Below are 12,062 nucleotides of genomic sequence, written 5' to 3' on the forward strand. Positions count from 1 at the left end.
TACAGACTTTTTACATGTGCCAAAATGTTTTGTTTTACAAGAACATAATCAAAATTTCATTAGGCTGGGGGGCCCTGCTAATTTCAGGGGTGAAAAATGTGGCCTGATATCCAAAGTTAGCTCACCCCTGCTGTAGTCTAAGGCTTGAGAATTATCTGCTGATTTATTTGACAAGTGCTGACTTTTTGGAGGATTGGAAGGGGATGGAACTTGTGTGTATAAACCTTCTCTGAAACACGGCTCCGCTAAGAGGGTAAAGGATGGGAGGAAGATTGACGACTTATAAACTGCGTACTACATTAAAATGTGGGGGAAAGGCTAATTTTGGCTAAGAATGCAGGGACAAACCTCCCTAATCTTGTTCAAACCCTATAAAAACAGAGAGGATCTTGTTTTTATAGACCCTACTGTAAAGCCTGCTCTCCACCTAGGCTATAGAAAAACTTCACGGCACTCAGTGCCTCTCCTTCAGGAGGATGAAGAGCTGAATGAATACTGACAGGATTTCAGTCTGATTCCAAGGAATCTGGGTATAGCAAATCCGAGGCTTGGCCCTTGCTTACTTCCTCCAAAGACAGAGCAACATGCCAACAGACACTGCACTTGGACTTGTATGTAAATATTCTCATCTGGAGCCTGTCAGGGCTCTTCAAAGCTCCAGACAAAATAGAGAGAGAGAGAGAGAGAGAGAGAGAGAGAGAGAGTGAGCCACCAGATGCTGAGTGTGCTGCTATAGCCCCATTCCCAGTGCCCACCAGGCTAACCACAAAAGCCCACTCCAAGCTGGTCTGGGCTACCTTGAGACTGTTGCCTCCCAGTCACAGCTGCAGGTTAATAACAGCTTCTATGTCTGCAGAAAGAGAAGTGTTTTCAGTCTTGTGGGGAATTTGTGTATTTCACAGTTATAGAAGAGATTGTGATTCAGCCACACTAGCTGTTTAACAACTTCTTGGCGTTTTTTTCTATTTGCATTACCAAGGCCTAGAGCAGCGATGGGAGGCCTAGGCTAGTGAGTGGGTCACAAGACTGGCCTCCCTTCAAATCAGTGGGCCACAAGTTTGTCCTAACCAAGACAGCCTTCTGGGATACGGTAGCTTAAATAAGTGCATTTGCACACCTAGAATTTGCAGTGTACTGGCTGACCCATAGCAGCGCTTTGTATGCAGAGGGACTGCACGGCTCTCAGAGTCAGTGTGCGAGCCATCAGCATGCACCTCACTTCCCACGCCCTGGCTCAACAGGCGTGTCACTGGTAGGGAGAGAACCTATGCAGAGGGAAACCAGGGGAATCTGACAGCCCAGTGCATGGGCAATGGTAAACAATGCCTTGTGGGCCACAAAGAGAACCCCAATGGGCAGCAGGTTTTCCCCCACTGGCCTAGAGACACCAGCTGTGATCCAGCCCCCTTTGCTCTCGGCATTGCACAGTCATCCTGTTTGCCCCAAATCAGTAGAGCCGACAGGATTGGGTGGGGAGGAGGGGAAGGAGGGAGGGTCCAGCAGCTGGAGCTGCAGCGCTGGCAAGGAACTGGAGCAGTTGCCCTGCAGCTGTGTCCCAGCCCTCTGCTAGCAGACACAGAGGAGGGGGCGATGCCTGTGGCTGTGTACGCCAAGCAGGATGTCCACTGCCGTATGCTCAAGTCTAACTGGCTGGGGGTAATCCTTCCTCCTGCTGTCCATACGCTGGCTGGGCAGCTGCCACAGGGCAACCCCGGAACTGTGGGGCCACTGCCCTAGTTCCTCATATGGCCAGGATGGCTCTGCATATTGCACATTCTTACAGGAATTTTCTCTTCCCTTTTCTGACTTTCCTGAGTCTGTGGCCCCTCCCCAATTCTGCTGTCATTTTCAGAACAGTCAGGAACCCTGAATGGACCTTTTAATAATAGGAAAAGAAATTAACAGCCTGACTCATTTGATTTATGTGAGGCTGTTATGTACGGGACAAGAAACCAAACTGCCTTGATTTGACGAACATTCAGATATTCTGCCCAAGGCCTTAAATAAACCTCATGAGAAACCTGCATTTCTCAGCCTTGGACTGAATCCAAAACAAATATTTGTCTTCACCTAAATATAAGACATGGGAAACAAAGTTGGCGTTCTCTTCCCATTGGCAATACACAGTCCCTTTGAGTGCTTGACCATGAAAGGTTTCAACTGATGGAAAAAGGTCACTGATCCTAGCCAGGATTCCATATTAGGCACCAATTAAAATGAGCCGGTAGCAACAAGATATAGCATGACTGGGAGAAAAACTCTGCTTTATAGTCCCATGGTTCTCTTAGGCAACCATAACTAACTTAAAGCTGCATCTCCAAATAAAAATATAATAGCAATGGGCTTCCCTTCCTTGAGAACACAGAGAAGCCAGGAAAGCAGAACTAGCAAGAATCTAAATCTCAAATGCTTCACTGAACTTAGAGAATCTTTGTGATCAGCATTTATCTTGGAATATGCATTTATACAAGCCTTCCTGCACAGAAATCCCACCCTACAAGCCAAGCGTGCCGAAAGCCACTGAAGCCCTTTTGAGGGGTAAAAGGCAGAGCACCATCCTTAAAGTCTGCCCTCCAGCGAGATGCTGGGCTGGAAGGCTGAGTGGAGCCGCAAAACTGAAACAACTAGAGAAGTTTCTGCATATACATGGACTTTCGTTGCACGAAACTGTCAAAGCTGAGACAGGGATGTTATACAGGTACTTTCATATACCCATTGTCAGATTATCTTCAGAGCCAACAATAGTTTCTATGAAACAGCTGAAATGAAGGGAGATCTCTGTTGTAAGAGATGTATTGGGACAGAACAAAAATAAAATGGCTATACATAGATTAGAAGCATATTCTTAAAGAATAAATATTTGCAGAGTTGAAACCAGGATGTTAGAGAGACTTGGTGGTAATATCTTTTACTGAACCAATTCTGTTGGTGAAAGAGTCAAGCTTTGGAGCTGCACAGAACTCTTCTAGTCTGAAAAATGTTCTTTAATGTCACAGCTAAATGCTAATATATCTATGTGTAGTATAAATGTGGCTTTGATAGCACAGTATATCTTTAAAACCTTTCTGCCTGTTCCCTCTTTCCCTCGTTCTTCATTATCTAGAACAAATGTTTTCTGAATAATATATAATATATAATCTAAATTCAGATCTTAATTTTCCTCAAGGAAATTTGTTTTCTTGGCAATATTAGGACAAATGATAAATACAGTGAAAAAATATGTAAGTAAAATATTGATTCCAAGGGGTATGACACTTTTTACTTTCTAGACAATTGTTACTGAATGTATAATGGCTCATCTCTCTCTACAATGTTGACATATGTATAGAATGCTGAAACTTAACTATGTTTTTGTGCTAATTTGCAGCTTTTATTGAATGTGTTTATTGCATGCGTTTAAATGGATATACTGCAGGAGTGTACCTCCCTTTAGGTCACTTCTTGAAGAAATATACTGTACCAATTCTCTTAATAGTATTTCATAGAATCATAGGTTGGGGAGAGACCTCAGGACATTATCTGACATTAAAAGGGAAGAAGACTTTCCTTTTTTGTCTGGACATGCTGAGCTTTCCCTGAAAATGGGGGAGGAGGAAAGAGGGTCAAAAACTTGAGGAAAAATTACCATAGACACCATGGAAAGATTACCATAGGTGCACTACATCAGCCATGTCAAACTTGCATCCAGGGGCTGTATGAGACCCCCTGGAGTTTTTTTTGCACCCGTGACTAGAGGTTAATAAGATGTCTAAGTGTGACTCTTCCAATCACACACCCTTCACTGGCCTTCACGAATGGCAGAGGGTGGGACAAACACCAAACCCACCTCCACAGGCTGTCTGAGTCTGGCACATGCATATTCAAACCCCAGGGAGCCAAGGGAGTTTTAATATGCATGTGCCGCACACGAACAGCCTGAGGATGCAGGATTGGTGTTTGTCCCTCCTGCCACTTGTGCATGCCAGAGAAGAGTGTGTCCCTTCTAAGGAGAGGGACGGTGAAACTCATGTTGTTCGAGGTGGAGAGGGGCGCCTGCCTGGGGCAGCTGCAGGTAGAGCGCTGTAGGGGGCCTCTGAGGAGTGTGAGGCAGAATAATATAAGGAGGGGGTGGTGGGTGCAATAAAACCCACATGGGCTGAGGCAAAGAGAGGTGCCTGCCTGGGGCAGCAGCAGGTAGGTGGCCGTGTGTGTGTGTGGCAAAGGGCAGCTGAGGAGCACAAGGCAGAGTAATAGGCAAAGGGGTTACGGGGTGCAGTGCACACCTCAAGAGGCCTGGGATCAGTGCATTGGGGGGGGCACTGCAAGCCACAAAGGGTCTGGGGATGGTGCATGGAGGGGGGAAGGGCCAGCTTCAAAGGGCCGAGGGGCAGTGAAAGGCTCAGGGGGCCTGGGATAGGCGCACTGGGGGCTACCCTGCAATGAGTGGCAGGGCAATGAGGGCTGCACTGTAATGCGGGGGGGTAGTGCAGGCCTCAAGGGGCCAGAGGGTGGTGCAATGGAGGCTGCTCTGCAGTGGGCAGGCGGGGGAGGGATTCAAGTCTCAAAGAGTCCAAAATGGGGGAGACCAGAGTGCAATGGGGAATTGCAATGTAAATCCCAGAATGTCTGTCTGAGAAGGAAGTGCTGAGAAACTGGGGGGAGGAGGGTGCCGTGTAAACTGGAAGGGAGGGGTCTAAGAGCAGGAGGGGAGTGCAAAGCTTCTGCTTCAGTGAAACTAAAAGGAAATCTCCTTTCTGGACTTTGGACAACAGCCACAGAAGCTGTGAGTTTCTAACCTGGCCTCTCCTCAACACTTCTTCCCCTACTGGGGACCACCCAGAGCCCCCTCTTTCTCTCCCTGTTTCCTCTATGCAGGAAAAAAACGTTGGATTGTGATGTCTTCCGTGGGGAGGGAGAAAGTGGAATCTCTAACCTCCATACAGAGAGAGAAGCTGTTCTTGGGGTAGGGTGCTGTACCCACTCTGTACAAAGGTGAGGGGGATACACACAAAATCAGCCAAAGCATCATTAGAACCTGGTCACAAGGATTGACAAAGCAAACCCTGTACAATGGAAATGCCCTAACTTAAGTACAGCCTTAGCAACATAACATCGGGGTGTTCCACCAGCAAGCCACTGGTGATCAGTTTCTCTGAGCTCTAATCATCATTCTCCGAGTCTGTACAGCTCCATTCCCTTCTGATACCACTCCTTTAAATTAAATCTTGCTGCTCGTCCTCCCAGACACAGAGCTCAAAGCCCATCCATTCATTCATGTTGGTAACTCATGAATTTCCTGTGTGGTAGGTTAGCCTCATTTTTAGAGATGATGCAACTGGCTGCACAGAGTGCAGAGCTAGTCACAGAACACAGGCATCCTGACACCTGGCTTTGCGTGTTCACAGCCAAGCCATCTGTCCCTTCTTTCTTTGAGATGTTTTGGCTTTTCTGATTTGGCTTTTCTCCCTGGTCTGCTTTTATCATCAGTGTTTTCTATCTCTTTCTTCCCTCACTGCTAGGTGTATCTTTTCCATAGCTTTTTGTGCTGTAAAAAATATTGAAAAACTGGTATTGCAAAAGTGGTGTCAGCTCTCTGGAAAGAATACTTGGGACTGAAATGCTGCAGGTTTTAATTTGAAAATTTTTCCCTTTTATATTTTATTCATGTGCTACTGTTGTATTTGCTTCTCAGTGCTCAATAGTGTAAAAAAAATAAAAAAGTGATTTAATTTATTCCCAAATAAAATCACAAAATCTATTATATTAATTTTATATCAATCAATGCCTGTTTTTGGAATTGCATAAATAATTATATGTTTACGCAAAATCTCCAATTTACAAAGTATCTCAAATTTTCACAGAAGCCTGTTCTATTTGATTAACCACTGTATACACTTGTTTTTATTTCAACAAAACAAGTTATGTATCATATAAAATAATTAAAAAGTACCTTAAATTTATATTTAAATTCAAATTATATACGAGCAAATAATTTTACACATCAAATTTTATCAACTATTAAAATACAATAAAATTCATATTAAGTATTAAATTCTCAATTAAAAATATTGTATTATACTCAAACAAGACCTGCAAAAATTATAAAATATACTTAAAACATAATCTATAATAATTATATATGACTTTCTGGTAGAAGTACAATTCCTTTGATGGCCCTGAAAGCTATCAGTTTTTGTTTGTGTGGCCCTCAGTAGGTTTTGAGTTTGACATCCCTGCTCTAGATTGTGCTACCAGTCTAGACCTGGAGTCAGAAACCTACCAATTAATACTTATTTACTCTTAAGCAATCTTTGTGGTGTTGGCATTATGAGTATCACAGCATCAATGCAGACAGAGCTAGGATGAATTATGTTACCTCCAGGGGACTGAGAAATTGAATGAAATGTGTGTCCCTTTCATAAGTGGAATCCAGTTGAGGTAATAGTCTGATTTATTGTGATCTATTAACGTGGCTGGATTATTGTGGCTGGATACGTTGTCTTGCTTGCTTGCCCACTGAATGCTTATTCACGCTGAGTAATTATGATCTCTATGAGCATAATCCCATTAATCTCTGTGGGGGTAAACAAGGAAAAGTACAGTGCCTTGTAAACCCCAGGATCAGACCATTGCTAGACATCATTCAAGGAGGGCTGATGGGTTGGGATATGTGCTGCATGTTTCTTTTCTGGCTTGTCACAACTCTACATCGTACAGTTCTTCATGGGCCAGTTAGAAGGAGACTGTTCCATATACTTCACATAATAAAGTGTCCTGTTTATGACTAACAGTGAGCCAGGGCCAGGGGGGCTGACGGAATTGCTAGGCCCACAGGTGGGGGCACATGTGGCTCTGAACTCCCAGAAAGGGTGGGGCTGAGGGCAGCCAGCCCTTAGTGCTGTCCAGATGGCACTACGCCCCGCCCCTTCCCAGCCAGCCCTGAGTGCTTAGTGCTGTTGCAGTGGCAGTGGCCAGGAGTCCGGGGCCCTTTTGAAACACTGGGCCATGGGGCAATTGCCCTCTCCCACCCTCCTTCCCCACCACCAGTCGGCAGGCCTAGCCAGGGTTATCTTTTGTAAAAGTCCTAGCCAGATCACAGGCAATAAACAAAAGCTCACAGCCTGTGACCTGCCCATGACTGTACAGAAAATACCCCTGAGTAAATCTTAGCAGCTTGAGGTGGGGGCGAGGGGAGGAAAGGGCTGCAACTCAAGTTGGGGCACACGAATCACTGCAGCTGTGGAATTCAGAGGTCCCAGAAAGTCATGACTTTTGTTAGACTCTCAGCCTTAATCATGCTCAGTCTTATGCTTCATTTCTAATTCTCTAGTCACTTGCAGTCAGAAGGGATGTTCTAAACTAGAACATGGAGAAACCACAGAAAGTGATCAAAGAAGGAAAGGAAACTTGCAAGTATGATTTTTGGCAACAGTATTATTCTGTGCAACTTGGCAAACCCAAGCCAGAGAAAATGTGGAAAATCAGATCAACAATCTAAATGTTCATATAAATTAATGAGTACGGATTCTGTACTGTTTTATGGCACTCCAGACTGCCTGAAATCCATCTGCATCTGGCAGAGACTCTAGCTAAAGTAAGCTTGCGTTAGTACTGTATGTGAGTGACACAAGAACCTCATAATACCAGTTGGCAAAGAGCTGCAGAGGGACTAGAGAAGTCTCTTTTGGGTTTGACATGTGAAGTCTGGCTCTCCAAAGCATGCCAGATGCAGTCTCAAAAGTCACACTGGTCATTGATACTACTGTGGAATGCATATTCAATTGTTTCACATAGATAAGGAAAATTACGTTCTTAGTGTATTTTGGGATTGGTCACCAGCAAAGAGGAAAAAGACTGTTTGCTGTCAGATAACACATGTTGCTCTATCTGGCTGTTTATAGGTAAACTAAATATTCTATGTTTCACAAGGGGTCTCCTATCATCTCTCTGAACTGAGTGTAAAAGAGGTATTGTGAAAATTCAAAGAGAAAAATAACAGGAAGAGAAAATAGGGATGAGAGTAGGAAGGAAGGATATCTTGAGATACATATAAAAGGTTTGCTCCACTATATGTGAGGGGCAAAGAAAATACTGTCCCTCACCTACTGGAAAGTAAATGGACAGTGAAGTTGTTTCATGAAAGTGAGATCAACCAGACTTTGAATATTCTGGAGAGAACTTTGGGTGAAGAAATTTTAATCTGTTAGTTGAGTTTTTATCTAGAAAGTGTTGTGCTTTTTAGCTGTATATGTAACCATATAGCTCCAATATTTCTACTTGATATCACTTGAATCACTTGAATCTCTGATAAACTGTATTCTTGTTTTCATTAAAAATATATCTAAGGGCTATTAAGTGGTGTTAAGCAAAGTGCTGCGCTTGAGTTGGCTGTTATAAGCTGGTGTGTTCTGATATGTTGGGAATACCAGGCCTGGTAATTCTTTGAGTGTTCAGAGGATAAGTGGCTGAACACAGCACGGACAATCTGTGGACTTAGGTGTTCATGTAATGATGATTGCTACCCACACTGAAAGCAAGGCCTATGGGAGGCCTGGAAGGCCGTGTTTGTGCTGATGAAAACTAGTGGTTTCATGGAGCTGATCCACAGCAAGCACAGATGAGGCTTCTTTTACACTAAAGGCAGGTGATGGTGAGGTGCCTCGCAGTTGTGCATATGCCTGAGGAGTGGCACAGTGAGATCTGTCCTTGGCCTGCTTCATGCTCCCCACTTCTGTTTATACCTCTGTGTGCTGCAGGTTGGCTAAGCTGTGCAAAACCTATCCAAGCCACACTTCTCCCAGGGGTCCCTTGATTCTTGCCTGCACACTGAAAAGCAGCAGCACCAGCAGCTATCAGGCAGTCTTAGCTGGGGCCCTGAGGTGGAAGTAAGGCAGAAATGTTCGTGCTACCAGGGGCAGCCTGTCCAGGTGTAAATTATTCCATTGCCTTTAATCTTTCTGGGTGAAATTTAATTCCAAGTGCAGATCTCACTCTGAAGGCCCTTCATACCATGCAAACTCTACTTACACCAGATTTACACCTGATGACTTATAATGTACCCTAAAATAGACCTGCCCAGAGGACAGGAAATTATTTGGCATTACCGCCACAGATGTCTCCTTTGCAATCTTCTGCAGGGCCATTTCCATCTAGTTCAACAACATAAATGCTGGGTTTACTTAATTGTTAGTGTACCGTTTAAACTAAAGAGCAGAATGAAGGGCTTGAAATATATAAAAGTACTTTTAAAATGAATTTTTTAAAATAAACTCACTGTTGGACATTTAATACAAAGAAACCCTCAAACCAGTTTTGTTTTAGCTTATATTTGTAAGGAACGGATATCAGCTAAGTGGATACAAGGTGCTTTTAAAACTGATTTCTGAGTGTCCGTGCAAGAGGATTGCATGGACTTAACTAAGCAGATTTCTAATATGGTTAGATTAAATCAGGAGAACTCTTTGATAAGGTCTTGGGATCTCATCCCACTGAAGTATGTGGGGACTGACACTGGGGGAAGAGAAGAGGAGTGGATGGAGGAAGTGAGACAAATTTTGAGGTTCTTTCTTGGTCTTTTCTCTGGAAATGGGACTCTGTAAGGACTGCCTAAAACCTGGAAAAAATACTAAAGGTGTGGATAGCTTCTGATTTTAAAAACTCAAGCTCTCTTAGGGCAAAATCCAGCTCCCATTGTGGGAGCTGGATCAGATCCTTGCAGTTTCTTCCTCTTCTCCCATTCTTTTCTTTCCCCCTCTAATCATGTTTAGTTCGGTCCTTTCTTCATGTTGAGTTTGGTCCTTTCTTCATCTGTCTGTACTAGACTCCCTATGATGAGATGAGGAATCTGCACAGCTGAAGGAAAGAACAATTTATAATGTATAATTAGTTGATTAATTTCTGCAGCCTAAGTGGGAGGGGAACTTTTAAACTGAGTGATGAAATATTACAATGAATTGTGGAAATAACCTATAATAATACAGATATTTTAGACACATTAGTAAAACCAAATAAGTCTGAATATATTGATTTTTTTTTGTAAGAGGAGAGTTGTTTTTATTTCAAAATGCCCAATACCCTGCATTAACTGATACTGCAACAGTCTGAAAATTATATGTTTTATTGCTTGAAAATGACTGTTAGGTGGTTGAGCTTATTGTTTTATCTTGTAAAAGGGTCTTTAAACTCTACAGCTTATTGATCTTTGGAAAGAATCTGCTTTAATCCTTCAGAGTTTATTGATCTTGGTGTTAAAGCAGGGAGATCTTGTTACCAAGGCATGTGCATGTATGTGTGATTAAGCCCTGCAAATATGGACAAATCAGAACATGATTTTGGTTTTTGGCTGCAGTTCCTTAAAGATGGCTTGAGCCACAAGTTAAGATCCAAACTTCCCAATGGGAGTCTTGCTCATTTAATACACTGCAAGTTCATGTCTTTAAATTGAAGTGTGCCTTTCCCCTGGTTAGCAACCTGATTTGTGGTTGAACAGTTAGTCTTACACTGATGCAAAAGTTGGAGAAAATAATGACCAAAATAGTTTTCATTTCCGTGCATCTCTTAAGCCATCATCAGGAAGCACACAGTTGAAAATATTCACCAACAACTATTGATCCACCAAATCATCTGTACCTATTTTTGTCACAGAAGCCAATAGTGCTACTGAAACCATAAGAAAACTTTCGGAATATAATTTTATCTATTAACACCCTTCATGCACTTGAGATTTACAGAGGGGGGCTTTTCAGCAGAGAGAGTGGCATGCGCCTCTAGCTTTTTCCGAACATCCACATAGAAAATTCTTTCCTTTCCTATTTCATCATTGACAAGTTGCTGCAATTTAGAGGTCTGCTTTTCTTATGAGGGAAAACTGGACCTTTTCAAAAATGCAGCCAAAAAGCCAGGTTGATTAGAAGGAAAGCTCGGCGAAGATGTTGGCTGTGGCTGAGGAAGAGTGCTTGGCACAATTCAGGACAGGGGTGTGCTCCCCAGACTCTAGTCCACTCCTCTAGGGAAAGTTGCCGTTGCTTTAAGGACTTCTCTCTCACTCGCTGACAGTCAACAGGCTGTTGTAGCAACCAAGGGTTGCTGAGGTGAAGTAACATCCTAGCCACTCTTCTTCCCGTTCCCCACCCACACACTACCACTTGTAGGGAGTGATACAGGGAGTCCAAGCAAAGACACCATAACACCTGAGTGTTCCACTGTGCGGGAAAGTTCCTGTAGCTATCAGAATATCAGGTGTAGGGCTGCTTTGTGCCCTTGGAAAAGAGCCAAGTAGTCGAAGCAAGGCCAGGATCAGGGCTTCTAACTTTAGGTGGGCGCTAACTTTTGTGCATCATACACTCACACCTATAGGTTTTCCTAACTAGGTGAAAACTGGGTTCCTAAATATGGTCCAGACATGCCCCCCCGCCCCAAAGTTAAATAGTTTGCACAGGGACTCCAATATTATATGCACTAGATTGCCAGCCGTGGGCACACAACTACGTTCCTTTTAATCTTTTCCATCCCTGTGTGGATTTTTTCCATCCATATACAGTATAATTTTTTCTATTGAGCACTGAGGCATATGCAAATATGCATCACCAATAGAAACTAAAGCCTACCTGTGGGCACTCTGCTAATCAGCTGGGCGGCAGCTGAATCTTTTCTGACAGCTAAACAAGTACCCAGCTTTCGGGTGCCATTGACACACCGTATCAATTTTTGGCTCTGAGAGTTTACAACCTTTATGAAGGCCAGCTTTAGCCATCTTTAGTTTGGCTTTTGACATGCTCCCGTGTGATATTTTCATAAGCCAACTTGGGAAATGAGGACTAGAGGAAGTTACTATAAGGTTTGTACACAACTGGTTGAAAGATCATACTCCAGGTGTAATCACCTGTGAACTGGGTGGGCTTGGGGGCTTGTTTAAATTGGGTCCCTGCAGGGGATAGTCTTAGGTCTGTCATCAGTCAATATTTTCGTTAACGAGTTGGATAATGTAATAAAGTGTGCTCAAATTCTATAGATGATATCTGGGAGGGGTTACAAGCATTTTGGAGGTCACAGTTAGGAGTCAGAATGACCATGACCTATTAGAG

General features: G+C 43.4%; 1 protein-coding gene across 1 annotated transcript in view; it reads left to right on the forward strand.

The window, feature by feature from the left end:
• The first annotated feature begins 2,293 nt into the window (after nt 1-2,293).
• KCNAB1 (potassium voltage-gated channel subfamily A regulatory beta subunit 1) overlaps nt 2,294-12,062 on the forward strand; it is a 209,720-nt gene continuing 199,951 nt past the window's right edge. The window contains exon 1 of the mRNA XM_075004295.1: nt 2,294-2,698. Coding sequence (XP_074860396.1) covers nt 2,457-2,698 — 242 coding nt within the window. The 5' untranslated portion in view covers nt 2,294-2,456. The remainder of the gene's footprint in view (nt 2,699-12,062) is intronic.

The sequence above is a fragment of the Carettochelys insculpta genome, chromosome 10, assembly GCF_033958435.1.
Source record: "Carettochelys insculpta isolate YL-2023 chromosome 10, ASM3395843v1, whole genome shotgun sequence".
Classification (NCBI taxonomy): domain Eukaryota; kingdom Metazoa; phylum Chordata; order Testudines; family Carettochelyidae; genus Carettochelys; species Carettochelys insculpta.